The sequence below is a fragment of the Lonchura striata genome, chromosome 12, assembly GCF_050655825.1.
Source record: "Lonchura striata isolate lonStrDom1 chromosome 12, ASM5065582v1, whole genome shotgun sequence".
In the NCBI taxonomy this organism is placed as follows: Eukaryota; Metazoa; Chordata; class Aves; order Passeriformes; family Estrildidae; genus Lonchura; species Lonchura striata.
In genome coordinates this window covers 6,732,880-6,759,605 of record NC_140714.1, presented here as the reverse complement: position 1 = coordinate 6,759,605, position 26,726 = coordinate 6,732,880, and the positions used below count along the sequence as shown (strand labels likewise).

General features: G+C 43.8%; 1 protein-coding gene and 1 long non-coding RNA gene across 10 annotated transcripts in view; one reads left to right on the top strand and one right to left on the bottom strand.

Moving 5' to 3' along the window:
• LOC146766240 (uncharacterized) overlaps positions 1-26,542 on the top strand; it is a 29,264-nt gene extending 2,722 nt beyond the window's left edge. Inside the window, exons 2-3 of the long non-coding RNA XR_014958056.1 lie at positions 2,088-6,392; positions 10,270-26,542. This is a non-coding gene — a long non-coding RNA (uncharacterized LOC146766240). The remainder of the gene's footprint in view (positions 1-2,087; positions 6,393-10,269) is intronic.
• ADAMTS9 (ADAM metallopeptidase with thrombospondin type 1 motif 9) overlaps positions 1-26,726 on the bottom strand; it is a 79,383-nt gene that overhangs the window by 20,575 nt on the left and 32,082 nt on the right. For 8 of the 9 annotated variants that reach the window (XR_014958050.1, XR_014958049.1, XM_085590050.1 and 5 more), the window contains 13 exons: positions 24,063-24,229; positions 23,825-23,954; positions 23,129-23,255; positions 21,283-21,493; positions 20,376-20,540; positions 19,094-19,258; positions 18,120-18,239; positions 16,221-16,325; positions 15,908-16,075; positions 15,447-15,731; positions 14,658-14,819; positions 13,901-14,077; positions 1,386-1,553 (listed from right to left, as the gene is read on the bottom strand). Coding sequence is in view for 7 of the 9 variants with exons in the window: in XM_085590050.1 (XP_085446176.1) it covers positions 1,386-1,553; positions 13,901-14,077; positions 14,658-14,819; positions 15,447-15,731; positions 15,908-16,075; positions 16,221-16,325; positions 18,120-18,239; positions 19,094-19,258; positions 20,376-20,540; positions 21,283-21,493; positions 23,129-23,255; positions 23,825-23,954; positions 24,063-24,229 (2,150 nt within the window). In the remaining 2 variants the exon portion in view is untranslated. The remainder of the gene's footprint in view (positions 1-1,385; positions 1,554-13,900; positions 14,078-14,657; positions 14,820-15,446; positions 15,732-15,907; positions 16,076-16,220; positions 16,326-18,119; positions 18,240-19,093; positions 19,259-20,375; positions 20,541-21,282; positions 21,494-23,128; positions 23,256-23,824; positions 23,955-24,062; positions 24,230-26,726) is intronic. The other variant, XM_085590051.1, reaches the window with a different exon arrangement.

Below are 26,726 nucleotides of genomic sequence, written 5' to 3'. Positions count from 1 at the left end.
AGCCTGTTCTTAGCCTTATCATTAGCACACAAATATTCCATAATTGCCTGGTCATGAGAGATCACCTTAGACCATAAATCACCTCATCCTCCTATTAACTTGGGTTTCTTTCTCTAGTTGCATAAAATTAATATCCATGATGCAGTGGAAAGCTGGGAATTTTAAACCACTTACTTTTACCAATTAGTATTAGTGTATTTTAATGCAATTGATAGACCATTACATTATTATGTTTACAATTAATAATAAAAACTGCTTTCAGGAGCAGTCATTAAATAAGGTGCAAATTGGATACCACAAGACTGTCTAGTGGCCTTGCATTTCATTTTAGTCTGGCTTCTGTATAAAACTGAGATTTCAGTCGTGAATATTGACTTAATTTCCAGTATGGGAGCAGTACTGTGGATTTCACAGGCTGGATGCTCCTGTCCTCAGGTAAGGAGCCCAGACCTCAGTAACTGAACCTCACTGGTCAACAAGCACTTAGTCCCTCACCCACATAATGGCAAATACTCCTATCCTGTCAATCCAAAGGTAAGGATTAAAAAAAAACCCTAATACAAGTCTGAAAACAATCATAGATCATTAATGGGTTTATTGCCTTTTTTATTAGTGGACATTAATCAACAGCATGCTGTCCTAGTCCTAACATTTGCCTGTAGCAATGTGAATAGTTTGTATTTCAGGGAGCTGGAATGCAGCAAGAATGGGTGTTTTGTACCTAAATTTGGAAGACAGAATGCAAGGGAACACGATGTTTTACAAGTTAACAGTTCGTTTAGTCTGGGATTTTCAATAATTCCTCTGATTAGCACACAAATGAGGTAGAGGGAAAAGCAAGGTTCAGAGTTAAAAATGTGATGCAGCAGATTCAAGGTGATGACAAAGACATTATTTTCAGGAAAACAAGGATTCAAGGTATGCTTTTAGCATAATAACTCAAAATAGTTTTCATTTCCAGCAGGCTCTGCTCTATGCATCACTGTCTGACTTTTTAACAAGGGAAAAACAAACAATGAGTTTATTTCTCAAAACTAAGGAAGATTTTATTTGAGTTATGATATTTAAACTATATTAAAAACATGAATAAACAATATATTCTCTTTAATATTATATACTAATTATGTTTCTAGCAAAATCCTAAAATATACAACAAGGAATTTGCTTGCAGATAGACACTAAAAACAAGCTGCCTAGTTTTCAGCTGGTACAAATCTGTACTGCTCCACTGCTGTCCATGAAGCTGCAGTGGACACCAGAAGCTGGCCCAAAACCTTTATCCCTGAATAATTCATGAGGACAGAAGTAATTGGAAAACCAGGTTCTAACCAATTTGATGGAGGAAGAATACCAAAAGGTGCAAAAGGGTACACAACATGTCTCACCTGGCCCCAATCTCCTGCTTTCCACTTCGGACATCTGCCCCCTCTGCATTTCTTTTGCACGTTGGGCTTAGCAAGGTGTTTACAATGCTCTTCTTCTACATGCCTCCCTTCCTTTGACAAACAGTACACACTGCGGTGCTTTTGGCCCCTTCCACAGGAGACAGAACACTGTAAATATAAAGTAATAACAGATCAGCTTTCACACTCATACAAGGGCCATGGCTATCCAGGGCATTTTTTTGTAGCTTGACCAAAAAGCACCTCCACAGGTCCCCAGCAGGCTACACAAAGCTTGAGGGGAGTGCAGACACTTAATATTGTATGATATTCTTGGTCAAAGCCCTAAAAAATGCCAGTATCAAAACAGAGAAAACAGCTGACATTCAGCAGGGATAACAGCCTGGATTCCTGGCGTTGCTCAAGTCTTTTCAAAGGAGCAGAGTCATCTTACAGGGATCAAGGCACGAGCCCTCAGTATCTACTTAGAAGAACTTGAAAGGAACCATTTCCATTTACCTTGATACAAAGGGATGTCAAATATTGGTAAATCAGGAGGGTAAAGTGTGCTCTGCACCTTCACAGAGGGAAATAACTGCACAAAGGACAAGGCAGAAAAGTGCAGCATTTCCTTGTCCTTGGTACAAAAGCTCGTGTTTGTTTTATCAGTGTAGTCTGACTTTTCTTTTTTACTTCACTAAACAGACTGAAACCAGGACATGTTCATCCTTAAGATTTATGCATTTTGAAAACAACTCAGAAGGTGGCAAGAAGGCAGAGCCTGGAGAATCAAAGCAAAAAGCAAACCAGCAGGTATGTTAGCTGCAAGCTTTGTAGTGAAGCAACTAATTTCAACCTCCCTCTGCAGGTTCACTGAACTTTTTCAAATGTGACCACTTCTGGCATGCAAACCCCAAGCAAATTCACTTTGATTTCAGATTAGTGTCCTCTAAAGATTTAGGAATCAAAGGGGTTTGGAATCACGACACGAATTTAATATGACAGTTTCATGTAGAACAAGCCTCTTACTCAGCATGATGCACCCAGAGACTCAGCTTCCATTTCTTCATTACATGCTACCCCATAAGCATACTGGTTTAATCCTTGAGGGCAAACACACTGTTTTAACCACCTCTCCATATAAAATGTTCTGCTTTCTTTTCAGAATGGAGAAAACATGCAGAAATGAGGCTTCGACCTTCATTTTGGAGTCTCTCCATCAGTATATTTCCCAATAAATATATTACAGATTAAGCTCTTCCCAGCCTATAAATAACCCCCCAAAAATTTATATATATAGCAGCTCTGGAAGATCCACTAGAATAGAAATTGGCATATACATTGACACCTGTGAATATTTTATATTACAGCCCTACTTACAGCTCATTCAGCTCACAAAGAACCAGCCAGAGAGCAGTTTCTAAATGGAAAAGTTCAAACCAATGTGGAGAGAAATGGATGTAGCCCCTAAAACCAGACATTGATGCTTAAAAGCTTGTATAAATGATTCCCTGAAAAAGGTTGTTTTCCTGCTGCAAGAGCGTTACAGCTCAACAAAAGATCTCTGAGGTCCAGTTAATCAGTTTTAAGAGCCATTAATGATGCTCCTCTGAGAGGCTGAGCAGGGATAACTGCCTCTGAGTTTTCCTGAGCTCAGATCAAATTCGAAGATAGGCCAAAAAGCCCAACAAGCAACACCCAGCCTTGCACTGAAAAACAGAAGAAATGCCGTCCCTTGCAATAAAATAAAACTTCTACAAGTTACCCAGTTCCATAAACTTAACTTCTTTTCTTTAGCGTCAACAGAAGAAAGATCAAGCTAATGTTACCCTATTTTTATATGCCTTCAAATGTAATCAGAAGTTAATTTTTTCATTCTCTCTACTTCTCTCCCCAGGCAACGAAAGTCAGCAGCTAGACAGAAATGTCACATCCTAAAAAACCCAGTTCTAAACTTCTAGTATTTTCATCCACTTACCGTCTTGGGACTAAACACCAACACTGATGCTTAAACAAAAATTAAAGTAAATCTTGGTAAACAGTCTTCCTGCAGGTTATGCCACTTTGACAGCTAAAGTCAAAGAGTAAATTTACAGCATTGATCAGGACTCTCTCATGTCCCATATCCTGAGCTGATACAGCCTAGAACATCCTTAATTTAAAAAATATATGGGATCCCACTACTTACCCTAGAGTAAGACTAACCACACTGTGCAACAATGCAAGCACCTTTCTGGGAACCTGAAGCTGGTTGATAAATACTTGATCTTACAAACAATTTGGTCCTAGTTATTTCCAGAATTATTACTCCCTGTCTACAAAATGCTTCGCTTTGGCATGGAGCCTGATTCTGACATTTATCTTGTGATCCCATGATCAAACGAGTCTGCGTGCAAACCTTGGTGCACTCAGAGGTTGAGGCATAATTTAGTTAATTTTTTTAATACTTAAATGTAATTCCCAAGATGCTGGAATGAATCATTTCTATGTCTGCCTTTAATATAAATCATATTTAGGCAGCTGTGCATTTTCAGATCTAAACCACCCGTTTGCTTTCATGCACATTTGAGTTATGATCTCATTTGTACTGACAGAAAAGAAAGGTTGAATAATCTAATTTAATCAAGTATCAGAGACTGAAAATTCCTTTGCAAAGAGTCTACTTAATAACTGCCATCTAAGTCATCTCAGGTATTCAGCTTTTATCTGGCACATAGATTTTAAGCATATGTGAGCCATATGCAAAGCAGAATTTGATAGTGAGCTGCATCTCAACTCCATGTGAGTCCGGGAAGTGCTACACCCAACTACCACCATCAGCCTCATAATTTATTTTGGACCCTGGATAAACTTTGCATTCCATTAACAGGATTCTTCATGGCTGCAAATGCTGCCTGCTTATGGTACCTACCAATAACATTACCACAATGAGGTAAGCTTGTACCTTGCCTTCCTCAAAACATTTGGCAAAATCACTGTCTTCACATTCCTCTTTTTCTTGAATTTCTCTCTCACATCCCCCATAGAGAATGCTTCCAAGTAATGGGGGCAGGTGGTGGCTCTCTGGAATAACAGCCTCACCTTATCCAAGGTTTTCTGAGTCAAGAGAAAAGCCTCTACCGGTTTTAATCACCTTTAGGCCAGTCCTGAAGGTGTAGCCAGGTACTGTATGGAATTTTTTCACTAATCAGCTTCCTAGAGTCAAGGATCACATGCACTTGGGCATGCCTATGGTCAACTTGCCTCTGTCTCCACTTAAGTGTGGGAAAACGCTGCCCTGAAAGGCTGTTTACAGCCTGTGATTGAGGCACAACAGCAAACAGCACCCCTGGATGAACCTGGGAGGACAGCCAGGCATGGAGGAGGGTGTGAAAACAATAAATTGTTATGTTTCTGTAAAAAAACCCCACCAAAGTTTGCGGTGCATAAAATAATAGAGAAACAGTATTTTGAAAAATCAGCTATAGCCACCACTCTAAAATTCTAGCAAACCTTCCCCTTGTTATTATCTTTATTATCTCCTAAACCCACCACAGTTGCACCTGGCACTTTACACGGAGAACAATAACGAAAGAATTTTCCTAAGAGCATTAGGATCAAAGCACTTAGCACAGATTTAAGGGCTTTATGTTTACTGCATGATTAGTGTTGTTAACATGCCAAGAACTGGAGATTGGCATGCTGCTGGTATTTTCAAATAAATATACTGCCTAGTTAAAATAAATGCAAGGAAAAAGGTTTAAATAAATATGGCAGAAATATTTCCATATCAGCTGTTTTCATGAAGGTCAGAACACGATGCTAAACATCTGCAATGCTCTGCTCTGCTTGTGTTTTTGTTTCCACAAAAAAATTTGTTTTCTATTTCAGAGTTTAGGAGATAATAATTCTGTTTTACAAGTGCAAATTGCTTTAAAATAAGCCTTTCTGTATTTTCTGATCTCATCGTTTGAGACATGAGGGTACATCTTGTTCATTAAGACTCCCTAAAACAGAAAGGCTGCTACTTGATGCATAGGGCTGGCAGCAGGGAAACAAAAAACCCAGAATATTTTCAAAATCTCTTTAAAAATTTGTACAAAATTTCTGATGAATTTCTGGGAGCGGGGTCAGTCCAGCACTGAGAGGACTCAAGAGCCCGGGGCACAAATGAAGAAATCTTAGCAAGAAAAAGGCACCACAGAGCAGTGAAGAAGAAGTGGAATGACTGCTCCTTGTAATCTTTGTGCATTGAAGGGGCAGTTCCACAAAGGGCAGAAGGGCACATCCCAGTCAAAAACCTGGGAACACTCTACCCCAGAAGTGAAAAGCTGAAGAAAATGCTGTCAGACCTCTTCTCAGACCCACCGTGCATCAGCCGACAACGATTTGGGAGGTATTTAAGACAATGAATGCAAGCTGTGGTGATCACCCAATGAATTCCCAAAGATAGAACGATAGCTCAGCAAGGGAAGGGCTGGGAAGGATTAGACTAAAAATGACTTTATCAGATTCTGCCAGCAGCAACTTTTTGGAGGAAATTAAAATCAATCCTTGTAGATTTAGACTGCCCCACATTAAGGATTTTATAGAAAGTCAGCAGCTGTAAGTAAGCTCTGGTTCATCCTTTGCAGCAATTTGAGACAAAATGTGTTGGATGGAATAAAGCAGCAAAGCAACAGAGACCTCCAATGCTTTATACCCATTTTCCAAAAGGGCTGTGTTCCTGGATGCCAGCAAACTTCTCCAGCTACCTTTCAACAGCCTATTAGTCTGTATCACCTTTTCCTACCACTAACACTGCTGCTGTCAGATACTGAAACCATATCCCTGTAACTTCTGTACCTCTGAAGTCTCTTGAGCACAAAGGACATCAACAGACACATCACTAAGGAAAGCCTGGATCCTTCCTCACCAGCTGAACCTTTACCAGGAATCTTAAAATGTTGGAACCTTTGTGAGCTGTTCAGCAACAGGGGCTCTGTGGCATCCAAACCAAATCAGCTTCACAACAGCAAGGTATTTCAGCAGGTAATTCCCTTAGCTTCAGTGAGACAGGCTGAAAGCAAGGCTGCAGCACTTTAGGACATATTTAGGAAATATTTATTGCTGCTCTGAAGCCCTGTTTCTCTCACCGATGTGTTTTAGCATGGTCTTGTACCCATCTGCATTGGCATGGTGAGAAATCCCTAAAATTGGGTGGGGATACATGCAGGGCAGGAGTCACCCAGCTTGGCCTTCCTTTCCTCACAAACTAAGGAGCCAAGGTGCTGAGTGTGTATGGTCATGGTGATTTTAGCTGGTGCGTGGCCAAAAAGTACAATGTGATTCTTAATTTAAAAGGGAAGAGGGGTCTCTACATTTAAGGGAGGGCAAATGAACCAGAGACCTGAACAAAACACATCAAAGCACTGCAATGCAGTTTTGAAAGAGGCTTTAGAAACGTTTAATACAAGTTGACTCCTCAGAGAAATGGGGCTATTGAAAAAAAGGCATGAACATTAGGGATTTTGGAATATATCATCTGAATGTGTTTGTGAGCATTGTCCAGAGCCCCTGTGGAAGTGTTCTGAAGAGCCCTCTTAGAGTTGGAGGACAGCTCCCAGTCTGAACAGGAGTAGGCTTTGCCCCAGCAAACCCAAGGAGCCCTCATTGCCCCAGGCATGGGCAAGAGGCAACTTCCATGCTGGTCTGCTCTGTCTCTGCAGTGGCCACAGGGTCTCCATCCTCCAGAGCCTCTGGTCTTGCCTTGGAGCAGAGGCACAGAGCTTCCCAAATCATTATTGCAAAAGGGAGAAATCTTCTAAAAAAAAAAAAATCACTAAATCTTCACCTTCTCACCACTAAACTCAGCTGCAGGGACTGGTGAGTGGCCTCAGATGATGTCTTATAGCACATTAAAAAAAAAAAAAAAAAAGAAAAAAAAAAAGAAAAAAAAAGAGGAAAATTTCTCAAAGAAAAGGGTCCAATTTGATGTGTTACTGCAGGGGAACAAAGAGCTGGTGTGTCTGGAGCCCACTGCTCCAGCACAAATTGCCCAGAGGAAAGGATGCTCCTGGGTTCTTTAACTCCTGCAAGATTTAAGGCCCCAATGGCAAAGTCTATACAATAATTTCCCCAAGTTGGGAAACCTCACAAGATATATGACAAGAAAGAGGTAACTGCAGCAGGAGAAGCCATGCATCTCCTCTTCTGCAGCATCCAGCCAGTAAGCAGCACCTTCTCCCCCTCTTTTCCCTGCCCTGTTGTTACACCACAAAAGGCTTCACCAGGCACAGAAATTAGCAGGGCTGTGAGCACACAGAACTCTCCTAAAAGCTGTGTCCCTACCCTGCTCCACACTATTTACCTTGAACAACAAAGAAAAGCCCCATAGAGCCACTGCAGGTTTCTCCAGGGAGGGAGGCAGGAGATGGCAATTCCTCAAATTAGGAGGAGATGTGTGAACTACCTAAGGGCACCAATACAGTGGGATGTGGAAGGGACTGATGATGCCTATTTTCCATGCTGTGGCACTTCTAGGAGAGTACCAATTGAAGCAGCAAGGTGCCTCAGCTAACTGACATTTCATATTTCTAGGGAACAGTGGTACTACAATGCCATTTAGATATTCTGCTCCAGAATAGGATTTCTCTGTGTTGGATGGAGTAAAACACAAAGTAAAGAGCTCTTCAAGAAATGTAAGCCCTGTTTCACAGGTGTGCATCACACTGGGGGCTTGTAGGAGCACTGGGCTGCTGCTTGCTCCCCCATTTTAAAAAGAAGAATCTTGGCTTAATGCACTAGGGACAAATATTCTCAACCTGTATATGGTCTTGGGAACAGACAGATTTTCATCCATGCTGCTGGCTCACTTATGTCCCCTGTGTGCTAGTAAAATTAAAATATTAATAGAGCTTTAAGTGCCTTTGGAAGAGGACTGACTGCACCATCTTTTTCTTGATAACTGCACGAATCAGTCACTGGGAAAGTCAGAAGCACAGTAAATCTCTTTGTGCTTAATGTCCCTCATTGTTATACATCCTTGTTTCTAAATCCCTAGGATCTGAGCAACAGCAATAATTGCATTGTGGAGTATAGAGTGTGACTCTGGAAAATGGGCAAAACCACAGGCAGACTCCCAAAACCCAGCTCAGGGATCTGCCTGAAGATGCTGCATTTCACAGCTCATCCCTGAAATTGTGTTACTGCTTCAATGTGTCCCTTGCAATCTAATGCATTCCTGTACTCAGAGCCAGTGCTCTGGGAGACAAATATTACCAGCAATTGCCTTTTTATTTATTGCTTTATTTCTCCTCTGTGGACATGGGCAAGAGATCTGCAGCCAGGCATGGGCCACCCATAACACAGGGCCTGAAGCCAGCCATTGCTGAACAGCAGCCTCACCACTTCTTGTTTGAGTTTAGGCCTAGAAAATGACTATTCCATTGAGAAAATGTGTAAGGGAGGAGGTGTAAAAAGGCAACCACAGAGGCATGCCAGATGCAGCCAAACAGCCACTGCACTATGGGAGGAAAGAGATTGCTCTGAGTGGGAAAGAGCACTGAGGAACCTGGGGGGAAGATGCAGTGTCTGGGGGCAAAGGGACGAGAAGATTTTAAAGATACCTGAAAATAACCTTTGTGAATCTAACCACTGGTCCAAGCTCCTGTCTGTCCTGGTAGTGGCAACAGAAGAGGTTGTTTAAGGACAGCAGATGAGATCCTCTGCAGCTCCCTTCCCTGGTCACTCCCCTGCATTTAATCACTGGATTAGGGAGGTCAGAAGGGACATTGTTGACCAGTCCTTTTACTTCTCCATCACACTAAAAGGTCATGAGGGGTGTAAAGACTAATGGGGGCCTGCAAGGGGGAGAGTGGATTGCAACAGCTGAGCTTTAAGTCGCAGGAAATCAGTCCTGTGAGGAGTTGATTCAGGTGCTGGCTCAGTGTTAAGCACACAGTGCCCCAGGGTGGTCCCTCACCTGCAGGGTGTAGCTGATGGGCATCCATGGTTGTTTTCCTGCTAATGGAGCATCAACACCAGCAAAGAGGAGACAGAGAACTGATTACAAAAGTACACTTATACAGTTCTCCTCATTTAAGTAGAATCAGAAGGAGCAATGAAAGATGGTGATAATAGGCAAAAAATAAAAATGGAAAGAAAAACAAAACCCAGAGATTTTAGGGTGAAAAGAGATGAAAAAAATGATGTGACTCCACTGGGCAGCTGGGTATCACTGCCTTTGCCCACCTGTGATTACCTTGGAGCCACCAGCTGAGAACACTGAGGTGAGGAGAGAGATGCAGGAGCATCCATCACCATGGCCTCAGAGGAGCAACAGGCTGAGGCTCTTCAAAGAAAACCCCAAGAGCAGTCCAGCAATGCTGCTGTCACAGCAAATTCATTTTCTGCAGAGGAGATGAAGGGAACATATATACTTATATACACTTGCAACCAAATCTGTCCCTGGCTATCACTTCTGCCTTAGCAAGATCTGACATCCTGCCTGCTATGAACATTATCAGAACAACGACACAGAGAATATTCCTGTTGAGCAGCCTATTTTCAGCCAGCTGCATGGGGAAGGCATTTTCCAAACAACATGTTGAGGCTTTGACATAATTAAATACAAATAATCCAAAGTTTCCACTGACACCAACTTTAGGATTAAAATGCCAGAGTGCCAGCTGCCTGACACAGATGTTGGCCAGGCAGTTCTTCCACTTCCCAGTTCAGAGCTCCTTTGCTGCTCTATCCCTGTGTGCAGCCAAAGAGCTCTGCAAAACCATCAATGCCAGCAGCTTCCTGCCAAGGGAAACCAGTGCTCTCCTAACCCAAACCTGAATGCGCATGCACAATAAGAGAGTTTGGAACTTAGCTGGTTATGTTCTAATTACCTGACAGTAAGCTTCTGATTCTTCATTAGAGCAAAAGGCCCTCAAAGACTGTGATACCAGCACCTCTGCCTACAGGATACAGAGCTGGGAAGCACTGAGAGCTACACAACCACTGCACCAGCAGCTTGAACTTCAGATATCCAGGACTGACAAGCACTTGACAAGGCAGACTACTTTTAAAATTATAATACTTTTTTGGAAAAAAACCCAAACAAACCCCAAATAAATCTAAACCTCACCCACCCATTTTCCAGAATTCAAAGTCAAATGATCACTGCCCTGTGCAGTGAAGCCCAAATGACTCACCCAGCTGAAGCAGGGTGCTGTGAGATGTAATTGTTTTTACCTTATCTGTTACTATTTCCTAACTCGGGAAGAATGAGAAGCCCACAACAAGTTAATTCAGCATTATTCATAAATTGTATCAGGATACAGTTGGATATTAATGCAAATTCAAAATATCACAGATTATTGCATGGAGCAAATCTTCTCCAAGATGGGTGCTTTAAGGGAGGTTATGCATATATTTTGTATATATAGTATATATATGGGTATATTTATTAAAACCAAACCTTGGGTTTTAAGTGGAGCAATGGGTAATTCTCGTTGTGAACATCTCCCTCATCCTGGAGAACATGGCAAGATTTCCTCTCGGGATTTGAGAGTGTGTATGGAGATCTGCATTGATACCATTAAGCATTCAGAGGAGAAAAAACACTGTATTCTGGCGACAGTGCACGTTTTCTAAAGCATGGTTTTAATAAGAAGGTCAGGTCTATCACATAGTGTACAATTCTGCAATGGGTAAATACATGTTCTTAAATAAGCAAGGGAATAAAAGTGTCACCTCCTCTTAGTCCTCTTTGAACATACATTATAATGACAAGACATCTCACCAGTCTCTTCTTGTAAAATTATCATTTACACATACAATCTGTTTATCCATTTAATTATCTCTTCCAACCCTGGATTTAACCAGCCAGATAAAGATCTCTTATTTACTGTATAAAATCCCAGAGGAATTTTGCCCAAGGACTGCAGACTGGGTGTTCAGACTCTCTCTGCTTGAATTTGTACGTATTTTATAGTACTAATTTCACTGAAACTTGAGTAATGCTAAGCCAGTCACATGATTGCAAAAAATTAGTTATCCAAACTTTATAATTCATACACATTTAACTGTGTTTGTTTAATCATTGAGAATGACAATTTCTTTTGGAGAAAAAAGCAAGTAAAAGAAAAGCCAGATAAAAGATGGAACATTGCAGAACCGTTTCAGAAAATTTAGCAAAAGTTACCAAAACTAAGTATATGATCTGAATTTAGCAAAAGACTCAAGAAATCATTATACAAATTCATTTATGATTACATTCTACTTGTCTTTAATTTTCACTGTTCAACATTAACATTAAACATTGTAAATGTATGCAATATTTATATAAAATTAAATAACAATATTGGAAAAATAAATACACTTTTACATAAATACATAAATCCATACTGCTGAAAAGTTTCAGCTAATACTATACTCTTGTTTCAAAAGTGACCAAAAAAATATGGTAGTGACACTCCATCCCAACAGATGAAGTATGTACAGCTACAGAATGATGTTTGCAACCGATGACAGAGCTAAAGCAAATCCAGGTGAGACCACACTAAAGGAGAAAAATTTGGCCGTTACTACCTACAGTAGTAGCACGAGGTAGACATACACGTGGAGTGTTCTGCTGGAGGACATGAAGCCCTGGGGACCCCATAGATACTTCTCAGTCTTCAAACAGCTCTGGGTCTCCTATGTCAGAGCCCAAGGACACCTTGGTAAATGAGACTGAAAAATCAAATCAGTTCATGGCAATGACGGGGGCTCAGCCCCTTCCCCAGGGCTGCGACCCTGCACCAGCTGGGAGGAGACACTGCAGGCAGGAGAGGGTGTCCCTGCTCTCCACCTGTCTGCCAGTTGTCCCACCTGCTCCCAGGAGAGCAAGGACAACCCACTGAGACTCATAAAACAGAGTGGAGCCAAGGGAACTTTTCCTGGGTGAAAAGAAAACCATCGCACTAGAAGACTGCACCCTGCGTTTCCAACACTGAGAAGCAAGTGCAGCCTGGAGCCTGCTCCTCAACAGCCACGAAGAAGCTGAGTGACACCAGAATGAAACACAACTCTGTCCAAACCTTTGGCTCTTGCAAATGGTCCAGCACAGGTAAAAGAAAGTTGGCAGCAACCCCCAGCTGGCAAATCCTGCAGGGCAGCCAGCACACACATCGCTACCTCTGCTTACCGCACCTTGCTCCTCTTTAGCACCAGCCAGGTTGATGGGCAAGGGGTACATTAGCACCTCAAATTAAATATTTCATAGCACTGTCTCTTGTACTGGTGCAGCACCGGATACACACCAGTTCAGCAGTTTTATGGCTACTGCAGAACTCACTGAGGTATGATAAAAATATTGAAGAGTGTTACTGAAGGTATCCATGTTACTGAAAGCACCCACAGAAGGAGAGCAGGTTTTGGCAAGATGACTTTACAAACTATGACAATTAAGGAATACCAATACATTAAAAAGCAGGCCTCTTTCTTCTTTTTCTATAAAGTGCTTTTGAATCAGATTTCAAAAAATTGTCTTCAAATTCTTTTATAACAAAATACACAATAAAGGTTTACATCTGTTTGAAGGCCACTCCAAAATGGACAGGTCTGTGATTTTCCAGGGCTCCAGAAGCACCTCAGGTGACACTTGCTTTGGTGTAGGTTCACAGAAAAGGTTGCTGCTCTGGTCAGGGAGAATTACAAAGGTGTGGCACCCAAAATAGCACCACAACCTTGTGGTTCAGGGCTGCTCTGCCCTCACGAGAGCATCTCTGTAGCAGACTCCTCCAGCAGCAAAGGAGCAAAGTAAGACACCTCTGCTCCAAATACTATTTTGCTATTGGGAAACTGCCAGGGTTTTAAGCCTTCCAACACCTGGCTGATCATTTTCTGGCTTAGTGATAGAGCAGCAGCTGGAGATCAAGCTAGACAATCGCTCTCCAGAAGCAGAGAGATGCATGAGAATAGCTTACAGGTGCCTTTGCACTGTACATTACAGTCTTATTATATACACAGGAACAGAAATAGAGCACAGTTGTGAATGCACACATGTTTCTATGTAGGTCTGTGTGTGGGCATGTGCCCACATGCACACACATCTATACACACTTATACATGCCTGGAAATTGATGCCATTTAACACATCTCCCCACTTCTCTTGCCTTTGGCAGAGCACACACCACTGCTAAACCAGTAGGTGCTCAGTGCAGTATTACCACTAAAGAGCAGAACAATTTAACTTCAATGGAAATGTACTGCTTAAATTACAGGTTTAAATCTGTATGCAAAAACTCAGTCAGAACCAAGATTCATAATGCACAGCACTTGCACAGTGTAATAAGATGGACAAAGGTGGCTACTTAGCAGAAAGTGCCTTTTAAATTAAAGGACCAAAGCTCCCCTAATGTAAGCCCTTCCTGAACAGGTGTTATTCTGAATATATTGTAAATAATCCTCTGTAAGTGCACTTTTAAGACATGAAGCATTAGTACCTTGGTTTGAAGCAAATTAAATGTTGTTAGGGGATATCTACAAAATAGTTCATAAAGAGAAAGAGTTTATGGTCGTACCGAGCTCCAAGGACCAGCACTCCAGGCAGCATCTCTAGGACAGTCCTGCACATTGCACTGCTCTCTGTCTGGTGGCTTGTCAAGGATTTCACAGCTCAGATCTGTAAACCTTTCTCCATTAGGGCGCTGGCACACCACCAGCCGTGTCCTTGTCCCTGCTCCGCATGGCTTCGTGCACTGCAAATCAGCAGAGGACAGAGCAATCACTGCTGGGACAGCAAAAATACTGCTCACTTGCTGCCTGAAGCACTAGCACCCCAAAAAACCAATGGTAGTTTCTGTTCCCAACTAACCCACTCCAGCTAAATCCCTCTCATGAACCTCAGATGGATCTTCAGCTGTCTCAGCTTCTCTCCCCCTAAAGTTGTTCATGCTGCCTCACCATGATACTGCCCGACTCAATGTGATAATGGAGGTTTACATTTCCAATTGCTCATCTCAGACTAATTTTCAAAAGGGAGCAACACTTTTATTTAAAAAAAAGGCCTTCAGTTAAACTAGGCTTCTCTTTAAAAAAAAAAAATCTTAATTTTTGTTAAACTTAATTTTGCTTGGGAAGAAAGTTTTCCCATGACAAATGGAAATGAAAACACCACCCAGCAATTGCTTGGGTTCACTCATTTATCAGAGGCTGCTCTTCAGGTTCCAATCCTTCTAATAAATGCCACCACAATACCCCTCTCTTCTCCCATTTTTCAGCCACCTGCTAATGAAAGTCTTGCCCTGGGCAGGGAGCCCAGATGGATGGTGCACTCACCTCTCCCCAGTTGCCATAGGCCCACTGAGGGCAGGGGCCAGATTCGCACGATCTCTGCTCCACGGGTTTGCTTTTCTCATCGCAGTTATTTGCAGTGTATCCGTTTTCATCCTGGCACACCACGACCCGCCGCTGGAACCCCCCCGCACACGTGCTAGAGCACTGCAAGACACAATTGCCCACGGTTTCATTGAGTCCAGGAATAAGTTTGCATTCCCAGCTCCTTCCCAGTGCCTTGCACCGTGGGAATGCACTGCTAGAAGTTTAATACAGCTAACAGGCATTATTAAACTTCAAACCCCAGCTATTACTAATAGCAATGCAATGACTTAGGTACTGACTAAGCAAAGAAAGTAAACGCCAGCCTAGTTTTAAGCAGGTGAGTAATCTCTGCTCAGTGTTTGACATCCCATTTGTGCTTAATTCCCTTTAGAGACTTCCATGATAAAGTGTGGCATACTGTTTGCAGTGAGAGGCTCTGCTTTGCTTTGGCAACAACTCTGTAGAGCTGTAAAAGTCCCAGGAGACAGCCAAGAAGCAGAGGCCAGTCTTTGCCTCATGGAAAATGATGCTGGCAGCTTTCTGCCTAGACTGGCTTGGAGATACAAGGTATGAGAGGCTGACAAGTGATGCCTGAGCCCTTCTGCAACACTTGCTTGTGTGAGCAGAGACCAGACAGTGGGGAGAAAGGTCCCTCTCTCTCTTCCTTTGTGCTGACTTTAAAATATGGATTTTGGGAAAGAAACAAAGCCCAAGAAAACCCAAGAATATGAGGATCAGAGCACTTACAGCACCCCAGGGGCCTATTCTCCACTGATTGCCTCCCGGTATATGTGCACGGTTTCGGTTCGGGCTGCCCCCAGGGTGTGGTTTGAGGCGATGATCCGGATAGAGGAAAGGGGGGATGGGCCTGCCGTAGTCATGGCTGTTCGGATGACAAGGAGACATGGAGCAGTCTTGCTCGGTGGCAGGGAGGTCGTCTGGGTCACACTCGCTCCTATCCACCAGCTGGTCACTGTAATTGATGCAGATCACTTGTCGCGTTGCCTTACCTTGACCACAAGTCACCGAGCACTGCGTTACAGTGGGAAAAGGAGACACGTCACATTTCCAGTTTTGAAAAACAGCTCTTGCTAATAATGAACAGCAGAAAACCCAAATAACCTCACTTATAAAAGGGCAAGCGCGACAGATTAATGAAGCACATTTCCAGCAATGAGGTCTCTTGCAAGAGACAGCGTGATGCTTACAGAGCTCCACTCCAAGGCCTTCCACTGCCCGCATGGTGTCACGGTGCACGTTTCTGTGGCTGAGGGCTTTGGAAGGTGTAAACAAGCTGACTCATTGGCCACGGAGCCCTGGTCATCCCGGCAGCTGACATATCTCATCCGGGTTCCCTTCCCGCATGTTGCGGAGCACTAGGGAAGAGCAAAGAACATTCCACTAGGAAGTTGCCTGATGTACATTGCAAGGACTTTGTAATGAAAAGTTGGGCATATGCACTTAAAAATATCACATTGCCTACTGTAAAGTAATCCTGAAAGTATTACGATGTGTGCTTACCGGTGTCCAGGATCCAAATCTCCACTGCGTCCTGTGAATGCCTGATATGGCTCTCTTGGCTTCAGGACTATTTGGATGGGAAGGACACACAGCTATTTCACAGTCCTGTACAGAAAATACATGGGGAAAGCAGGAAATAAAGAATTTGCAGATGTTTTGATTAAACCACCTCCTCTTCAATGTAATTATGAAGAACATGCAACATCTTGAAACTCTAGTGACCTGCACGTGTTGTGCAGGCAGGCTTCCTCCCTGCATCCCCTAGTGAATCAGCAAAACTCAGCATCAGTATCCTGGGGCCTTCATATGCAGTACTCTGTGAGGACTTTTGACTTATTAGGAACTCTACAATAGGGATCCCCATAACCATGTACCATCTCCATGCATTAAAACCAGATGTTTTTGAGGCAAAAGATGAAAGTTCATTAAACGTTCTGGCATGAACACACATCTGCAAAACAGCAACTTTATCTCCCTTCAAAGCTCCCTTTCTTCAGTGTGAGACCTGCAGCCCACACAATAAAGGTTATGCTGCTGATTGCAGCCCTTTGATTCCCTGCAGCCCACCAGACCACCTATATCCATGTGCTGATCTCCACCACACACCAAGCAATGTGAGGTTTTGGGGACAGACATGTCATTCTGCTCAGTCTTTGTACAGTGCCTCACAGGAGGGCTCTGGTTCTGCCTGGACCTCCCAGGAGGTCTGGTGTCAGAAACTATGAACATCCATGACTTTACTCCACTGAGTACTCCCTGCCAAAAAGGAAATAAATAGTGATTGTCCCCATGAGGGGGAGGGCAGCTTCTGACAAATGGAAAACCCAATTTCTGTTTTATTGTGATTTCACTTATGCTGGAGGCATATATGCCAAATGATGGCTGATGACAGGTGGGTTTGTTACCCCTTGACTGTAGTGCAACTGGTCTCCACACATGGGAAAAACAGCTCCTTCCCAAATGTTGTGGCCTTAGTTAAACTCTGTGAGTTCGTGCAAGACTGGCACAAGCACTACAATTCTTCTAAATGACAGATAGATGGTAATGTTCTGTTTTATTCAGCCCCTCCAGACACCTTGGATATATCTTCTGCTTGAAATGGGAATTTACATGTTTGCTTCCAAGTACACAACATGGAAAGCCTCTTCAGCAAATTTGCAAAGGGTGTACAACATTTCTCAATTTATCTGGCCAGAGAGTACATGTCTGGAACTACAGCTGTCACAAACATTATATTGTCACATGCAGCAGACAAGAAATTATGGCCTCTCACCATCATTTGTGGTTAGGGGCAACAGCAACAGAGTCCTGCACGCACAAGAGCCCAGACTGCAGCCAGGCATCCTCAACTCCATGCAAGACAAAGGAGGTGTCTGCTGTGTCAAAACCTGAACTTCTGAGGCCAGTAAATACTGTCTCAACCTTGTAGTCTCTTGTTGTTATCCCAGATTTATCCACTGCAGCTTCTTTATCTCATGAGCTCTTAAGAGTCCAGCTTTAGTGATGCATCTGAACACACCCTCACATCCCATTGCATGAGTAGAGCTCCATGGATATAAGCCATAAGCAAAGATAATTAATCTTCACCCACAAAGTCCTGATACCCTCTTAGGTTGTCTGCTGCCTTTCTGGCAGTCTGGTGCTTCAGCAGAGTGTAAGGTGAACCACATGGAGAAGATCTGGATGGGAACTCCCTGAACACAGTTTATCTATCCCATTTCTACCAAAGCAGGGTGCTGTGCTGCATCTTTCCAACAATCATGAGCAGCCCAAGGTACCACTCTGCCGGGCTGGCATTCAGGGCAAAGCTTTGCTGTAGCACGATGTTCCCTGAATCTGTAGCCTGGATACCTCTATACACACACTGGGAAGAGATGGAGACAAGAGAGTAGGATTTACCTGGGTATCTGTAGGCCTGGTTGCAGCATTACACTCATTATCATCCACCACTGACATGTAGGTGCCCACAACACACTTCACTGCTCTCATCTGGTAGCCTTGGCCACAAGTCACAGTGCACTGGGAGAAGATGGGAGAAAAGAGCACTGGGTCTGAGCAGGTGCTTTGGTTAGAGAGTGTTAATTAGTCCAGCCTCTGTTTAGGCATGTAGCAAGAACAGCAAAAATGAAAGACAGTTTCCCTTCTGGTTTCTCTGCATTTCATGCATTTCAGCTTTAAATTAGGTCAAGGTTTTAACTCGCTGCAGCCACCAGTGCCTTGCACGCTTCACTTGCTTCTTCGGGAATGAAGGTGGAGCACTGAAATTATTTACTTTGCTGCACACATTAGAATCAGAGTCTGGCAGAACCTGTATGATATCCTTCTTTAAAACTGGTTGTTCAGCCCCATGGTAGCATGAGCAGCTAATGAAAAATTTTACTGATGGGAAATATGTCTGACTGGGACAACTGGTCTGGGTTTGTTGCTGTTTTTTAAGTCAAGAGCTAACAGCTTTGTGAAAAAGCAGATGCCGGAACACTCTGGGAGGAATGAGTAACTTATATTTTAACAGAAAAAACCCTCACTAAACCACAAACTGGAAAACATTAAAAGCAACAAAAGTTATTCAATGTGAGCAGCTTTTCTGTGAAAATTAGGGCACGTATTTATGTGCCTAAATATGGATTTAGGAGGGTAACCTTGGAAACCTCTTTTTTTGAAAATCATGGCCAATTCAGTATGACAGAGATTAAATTTAGCACAAAGGGCAGGTAGTGTTATTGCTGCCTATCCGCTGAACCCAAGCAAACAGAGGGCTGCTTTGGTGTGCGAATCAATTAACACAGTTATGCTGCTGAATCTGGATGAAAGGGCAGTGCCCAGCCCCAGCCACCCTTATCCAGGTCCCCCCAGCTAGTGGGGCTGTGTGGTACCTGTCCCCAGGGCCCCACTTGCCACGAGGCACACTCCTGCTGCTGGCACATCTGCACTGACTCCGGCTTCGTCTTGGGGTCACAAAACCTGTCATTCAATCGATCTTCTCCAAACTGGCACCACGTCTGGCGGTGCTTGTGCCCTTTTCCACAGGTGACCAAGCACTGTGAGGAGAAAAGTGCAAGCTCAGATGGTGCTGGGGATGCACTGTCAGCTCAGCACCTGCCCTGGCACTGGAAAATAAACCTGGAGACCTACTGCAACCACTGCTTAAAAAAATCCTGGTGCTGAAGTGCAACTCTTTAGCTAACATCAGCATGTCCTGGAAGACAGGGGAGTGTCTTGTCAACAAGAAGATTGCTGTCAGGAGCTAGTCTAGAGCAGGGGCTGGATCATGGAGAGCACAGCTGGGCTAGAATCCTTCAGCATGGGCAAAGTGAGACCACAAAGGCTCTTGACTTCTAGCAGCTGTGAGATGCAGGGTAAAGGCACAGCACTGCCCTGTGGGGTTTTAGTTGTGCACAACAGTGTGTTTCTAAAAACCTTGCTCTTTATGAGTGTGCATTTTAAGGATCCTGGCTTCTGCAGGCTGTGAGCACTTCTTCCACTACCCTGGCACGGCTTGGACTGCCACCAGCTCAAATCAGAAGACACATTTAGTAGAAAACAATCCTGTTCCCATTTAATTGCTTTCATTATGCCTTAAAAAAACATGAGTTACAGAAACAAGAGAAATTTGGCCACAATGATGATGAGCACCCTTTGAAGACTGTACTCCAGGACCCCCAGTCCTGCTGCAGCGAGAAACCTATCATGATTGTTTTGTTGCATTGCAAAAAACACCAGCAGCAGTGGAAGAGGTAATAAACAGCAGAGAGAGGCTGAGCAAAACATCAGCAGGGTGCAATCCTGCCCTCCAGTGACAGCCAGAGCTGCCAGGGCTCTTGAGGACAATCTCAAGGGAAAATGAGGGCAGAAGGTATTTTTCTTCCCAAATACATAGCAGAACTACGGAAAAACTGGGGAGAAATTACTGCAGGATTGCAGAGACATTAACCCCCTGTGGCTTTGCAGGGAGGAAAGTGGCCACTTGACCACTGGTAACAAGGCCAATAACTTTGCTGCCTGTCTGAAGCCTCCCTGTGCACAGGCTTGCCACCTTCTGCAGGATGCACAAACAAATCATGACAGACGAGCAGGTATGGAGACACCTTTTGCAGACACCAGCCCCTCAGGGTGGAGGACCAGCAGGGTGAGCCCACCTTGGTGACCAGCACCTACCTCAGACCAGTCACCAGTTCTCCACTGTGGGCAAGAGAAGTCACTGCATCGCTGCACTGTCAGCTTCTCCTGCTGGCTGCACTTGCTGTCATCCAGCACGTCGTTGTAGGTGCTCACACACATGGCTCGCCGCCGCCGCGTGCCCCCGCCACAGCTCTTGGAGCACTGCAAGGGACACACACCCAGTCAATATTTCCTGCCACTCTACTGCTATTGCCTCCTCCCTCTTTGCAGTCACTGTGGAGTGACTGCAGGAAACCTCCGGAACAACAACCTATACTTTAAGTAACAGGCTTTTACTTTATGTATTCCTTTAAAAAGCTAATCTCGCTGTGTTCAATAAAATGTCGTGGCAATGTGTTTCACAAATTCATTTCAGACCTGTGAAATTCATTTATAACCCCATTATTACTTTTACAAGTGTTGCCTTTCACTTCTCCTAAATGGCTGCTGTTCGTTTTCATTTTAAGAGAGATTAACTCTCTGACCAGCCAGCCCCACTTCACTGCACCCTTTCTGGAAAACCCCAGACTTCTCAATCTTTTGGTGCCTGCATTCAGGAATTTTTTTGTTCATGCAAAAGCTAAGATGTGTAAAGGAAACAAATTTCCTAAGTCGTCTGATGATGGCAACATGTCCTCCCCAGCTCCTGGCAGTGGTGACAGCTTTGATGGCAGAAGACAGCTAGCAGAGCTTCATGTAATGAAGACAGATACTTAAAGTATAGAATAATTGCAGTGGAAGGTAAGGAATACCAGGCTGATTCAGATTAGAGTGTCCTCCAGAGGAAGCAATGAAAGCAGAACCACTGTGGCCATATTTTACATATATTCTGTTAGCAACCTAAACAGCCCAATGTACTCCTGTGCAAGGAGCAGCATTGGCCGTGCCACAGAGCATCCCTTACCTCAGTCCAGGCCGAGTACCGCCATCCTCCCACGTTACAGTCCCCAGTGCACTTCTCCCTCGTGCTGGGCTTGGCCTGGCTGTTGCAGAAGCGGTCGTCCACCTTCTCTATCTTGCCCTCCAGCCGGCTGTACTTGGAGCAGTAGATCTCCAGGGTGCGGTAGCCCAGCCCGCACTGCGCCGTGCACTCGCTCTTCCTCGCGATGTGCCACCTGCACCAAGGACAGCAAACATCAGCCCCGGGCTCTGCAGGGAACGTGCTCAAGGGTGTTTGACAGAAATAAGGAATATATGCTCTTGAACAAGAAGTTTTGGCTCTGTGTCACACTTCGCAGGGCTTTGGGACTTACAATTACCCTGGCATTGCTGCTTGAAGGGAAGGAACTGTCAGAAGGTCTTTCTTAAGCAAAAGAAAGACAGCAAAACCACACTGTAATCCTGTGGGACCAGCCAAGGTGGCAAGGGGAGTTCATGGCCAAGCAAGGAACAGTGCTCTGAAAGCTTCTGAAAGATTCTGAAAGCTTTCCACCCCATGTTCCCCTGCACCTGCCACGTCAGCACTAAAAACTGGAAAATACAGCATCAAAAAATGATCTGCACAGGCTGGAGAGGTGTTCCACAATAAAGGACACCCACAATGCAGTTTCAGCTCTACAAAGGATAAGCAAATTACTTGCTACAAGATACTCAAGCCCTAGCCGTGTCAGCAGGGATTAGAGGTGTTCTCTCTTGACAGATTTCCACCCTGCTGCCTCCTCTGTGAGATGGACAACAAAGATGGTGCTGGAGACCTCCAAAGACCCACCTGGAGATACAACTCTGCTTCACATCATCCCAGCTCTGGAAAGAGATGCTGGAATGAGGCCTGATCCAGGGAGGTGCTGGAGACCCTGAAGCCAACAGGAGCCCATTGCCCCTCACACCTGGCAAGGGTGGCTTCTGGGGGAGGAGGCAGTGACATCCTCTAGGGGGTCCTGGAGACCCTCGGGCTGATGCCTGTGCCTGTACAGGGAACACAGAGCCCTGCTCCCAAGCCAAGAGAGTAAACTCTATCACAGCCCAGAGAAGAATGAGATCAAGGGGATTTGGAATCAATAGCTCCTGACTGGTGGGAGCCTCACAGCCCTGCATGCTTTTCAGACTCCTGCTTTGCCCTTCTCAAGTTTCCAACCTGTTGCAATGGCAACAGCTGTTACCGCGACAACCCGGCCCTGCACAGCCCCGGTTTTACAGGGCTGGAGAAACCCCTCGGGAAACTCGGCCATCGGAATTGCTTCACCAGCAGACGCTTAATGCCAGCCCCAGGAAGGAAAACAGATTGTTATTTAAAAGAAAATGGGTTGTGATGATTTAGACTGTACTCCATCAATTCTGGCTTGCCAAGAATTGTCTGGGGACAGTCCTGAACCCATTCTACACTTAAGCCTATTCTTTGCTTTAAATAAACAGTGATAAATCCAAGTCTTAGCTATATTTTTTTCTTTAAGTATGTGTTTTCCCCTCTTTGCAGGCTCTATGTATAATGGCACTGATTTCTAATCCAGGCAGATGCAAATTTCAGGCCCTATTACACAGGGAGATTTTTTTAACATTAAGAGAATTTTTGTTATAGTTAGCTCTAATTGAATCTAGCAAGAGAAATGTAAAAACATTGAAAAGTGCCTTTCAAAACACCACTGGTGGATGACAATCCCTCTTGGCTGACAAAGAGGCAACTACCAATTCTTTTCTTTTTCAAAATCTAATACAGGCTGGTGAGAAAGGAAATTATGGTGAGAAGCAAAAGGAAAGAGGAGTCAATAATAAGTACACAATGTTATTTATACACATGGCTGGGCACAGTGCACCTTAATTCACATTCTGTGTTACAAGGCTCAGTGGTGGGGTCAGGCTGGGGAATTCGATCGCATCGCTGGTCTGACACCGTGAGCTGATCTGACTCTCTCTTACATACAGGCTTCCTTTTTCGTTCTCCTGCACAGACAAAATCAGCACTTGGTTTGAGTCATGTAGCAAAGTGATCAATTCAGTAATTTCTCTTATACCTTTCATAGTAGTATTTAAGAGATGTTTAGGTGTGCTTTTCTACCTCTGTCTGAAACAGGGAGGGGGTTTAAGACTAAGTGGAGCAGGAGTTTTTCACAGATGGGATGGACACAGGCAGAGAGCTGCAGTACCCCACAGGAATGGGCTCTGATTGAGTATTTAGCAGAGTGGGCTCTGGCAATGATTGGATGTCAGACCCAAAACCGGACACTGGTGCATTTTGCAGCCTTAGGAAATGCCTCATGACGTTTTCTGTGCTTCAGCTTCCTCACCTGCAAACCAGGTTGTGAGGCTCACTTGGCTGGGAGGCACTGTAAGGTACCCTGCTCTGAAACCCAGAAGCACCTTGTAGGATGTTACCCTCCACTGCAGACCAGGGAAACAATTGTATCCACAGGGTGAGAATCTCAAAGAAATCAAACAGAGAGATATCTGTTTGATGTACTGCCCAGACCCCAAATGAATCCAGGACAAAACTACCCTTCCCAAGCACCCACCTTGGCAGAGCTTACTGCAGGGTTGCCATGGGCCATGCTCGTTCCAGTAAAACTGCTGAGGTTTGTCCTCAATAGGGATATTGAATGTATAACGAACATCAGGATTGTACAAATTGCCCACTGACAAAACCTGAGAGGAAGAAAAATGAAGCAGAGTAAACCAACAGATATCACTGCCTACTGTTTTCAGTTCAACAATGCTGGGCAGACTTGTCCATACACACAACATATACTTCACCTGAAGTGTTATTTCTTGCTCAATCCGATCTGTAGAATTAATCCTTTCAACACCATTATCGGAGCCACTGTATTCAATCACAGCATTCCCAACTTTGATTTCCCTTTTAAACATACTGACGACAAAGTCTCCATTTAATATAAAGTCTCCTTGACTGTTAGATAAGGCTGCATAGGTGCAAAAAACAAGAACTAAAGAGGCAGAATTAACTCATACATACATAACAACGTGAGTCATGTGCTCTCAGTGCTCCTTTCTCTGGGGAGGTGGGGGGAAAAGCCCACTGGCACTCTCAAACAGAAAGGATGTAAAGTGAGCAGCAGAGCTCTTGCCTTCTCCTTTTTCCACTGGAAAGCCTCCTAAAAATGAAGGCTGAACTCCTGAAGTTGTTGCTAAACAGTTAATCCATAACCCAGTGCAAAGATATCCAAAAGACATTCTGGGCTGGCTGCTGCCAGGAGCACACATAGGCTCCCTATATATACCACAGAAATAATCCTGCCCAAACCTTTTCATGAGCTGTATGGATAGGGTGGCTTCCCTGGTGTTTCCAGGTGTGTTCTTAGGGTAAATGTACACACTCTAATTATCGAAATATAATTTTCTAGTATATAATTACAGAGAGTTTGGTCAGTATCTCCCCCTTTGTCTCCCTCTCCCTCATCCCCCCATGCTTTTTATTATTCCAAATTTTAAGGTATGTGAGAGCACTGGAGGCTTAAAGCCTAAATACTTTATAAAAGGAACAGTTTCCTGAAAACAGCAGTCTGCTGCACAACTTCACACTAATGCGATTATGTAGCTAATTTCCTAAGTTAGTTTCCCCACCATTTCACCCATCACAGCTATGTTACTAAAAAGCCCCTGTACTGAAAAATCTAAACACCAAAACACCAAAGGGAAGGTTTTTCCATCGAATGAGGAGAGATAACAAAGCAAAACACTGCTTAGTAGCAAAAAGACTAGATGGAGAAAACCTCACAAAGCAGAGGCTAAACTCAACCAAGTTTCACACTTTGGAGGTTTTAATGTTATTAGGCAGTAGTAAAACTCATTAAAGGATTACTTCTCTTTTACTGTATCTCCTATAACAGTAGGTACATCTTGGACTTGATGACAACATCAAATTCCTCCTAAATTGTTAAGCAACTACAATGTTCACAGTAAGTGAGGGCCCAAGATTTCACACTCAGTGAGCTGCAAAGTAAGTGGACACATGCACACTTCTCATTTGCTTCCAGTCAGGCCTAATGTGAAGAGATGCTTTCCCAGCAATATTAAAGCAACATTAAAGAAGATTTGCCTTCATTGTTTCCCAAGAAGATTAAAGGCCCTCCAAGAAGAGCTGAGAAGTTTGGGGCTCCTTCTGGGGTGAACCAGTTTGAATAGGCACAACATAAGGAGGATTGTTTTTTCCAGGAAAGAGGAAAAATAAAATTTGGCTCCCTCCTCCAAGACAGAAAACTCTGAGACCTCAGTAACACTTTCTTGGTGCTGATGTGCAATCCTGCTGCACCACCTCAACTTTTTGCCACAATGAAGGGTCCAGCCACATGGATGGCATTTCAGAGCAACAGCCAAGGCTGTCAGCACTGCCTCCCTTTGGTGCATGGTATTCTCTGGCACTTGCTTCTCAAATGAGTCCCTATACCTTTTATGGGCTGGGGGCCACCAGCCAACTCCCCTTTTTAAGGTACCTAGTTACAGGAATTTGGTGAGATAGAACAAGATGAAGTGCCCTGTTCAAAGATATCAGTACAGGACCCTGTGCTACTGGAACACAGCTGGTGGTGCAAGGCACAGGGTGTGCAAAAGAGGAGAACCAGAGACTCTGAAAGAACCCACACAGGACTTTATGGCAAAATCAGCCTTCAACTGAGAAGTGTAACATCAGTCATGATGTTCATTTGTATTAACTCTGCTATTGAAGTCAAACAGAACTATCTATGGGGTGAGTTAGGGATCATGATGGAAAAGACATCCATGGCCATGCTAACATGTATGTGCAGTGGTCCAACACAGCACCACAAGCATTGTCATCTGCCTCTAAAGACACATTAGAGAGAACAGTGATTATGAAATTCCAACAGACAAAGGCCAAGTTACTGTTAGGTTTAAATCAAACCAATATCTTTGGTGCAGGGTATTTCTTTACAGTTACATGTCCCTATCAGGCAGGGACAAGAAAGCCTCATTTTAAGTGAAATCAGAATTATTATTCTCAGAAGAATAGAAAATAATTTTTCTTTGTATGTGTTTACACAAACATCTTTCAGGACATGGTACCAGCCAAAGCATGGTGACAGCAGAGATAAAGTTGTAGTGAGGAGACTCCAGCAGAACTCTGAATCCTGTTTGGTTCCCAGCTTTGTCCCTCAGCTCCCACCCAGGCTCAACAGTCCTTCACAGCCCTAGACACACCCTAAGAGGAATATTTCTTATACTTGGTGAACCTCCCAAACTTTGCAACTAGGATGGCATGAACTAAAAAAAAAGAAAAAAAGGAAGAAGATAAGGCTGAATGTTTGGCAGACATAGAAAAATTCTCACCAAGAAAACATCTCCCTCAAATGAAATCTTCAACCTCCCTAGCAGAGAGCTGCCAGTAGATACATCACCACAACCAGACAACCAAGGAGATTTCTGGAGTGAAATAAGGAGTAC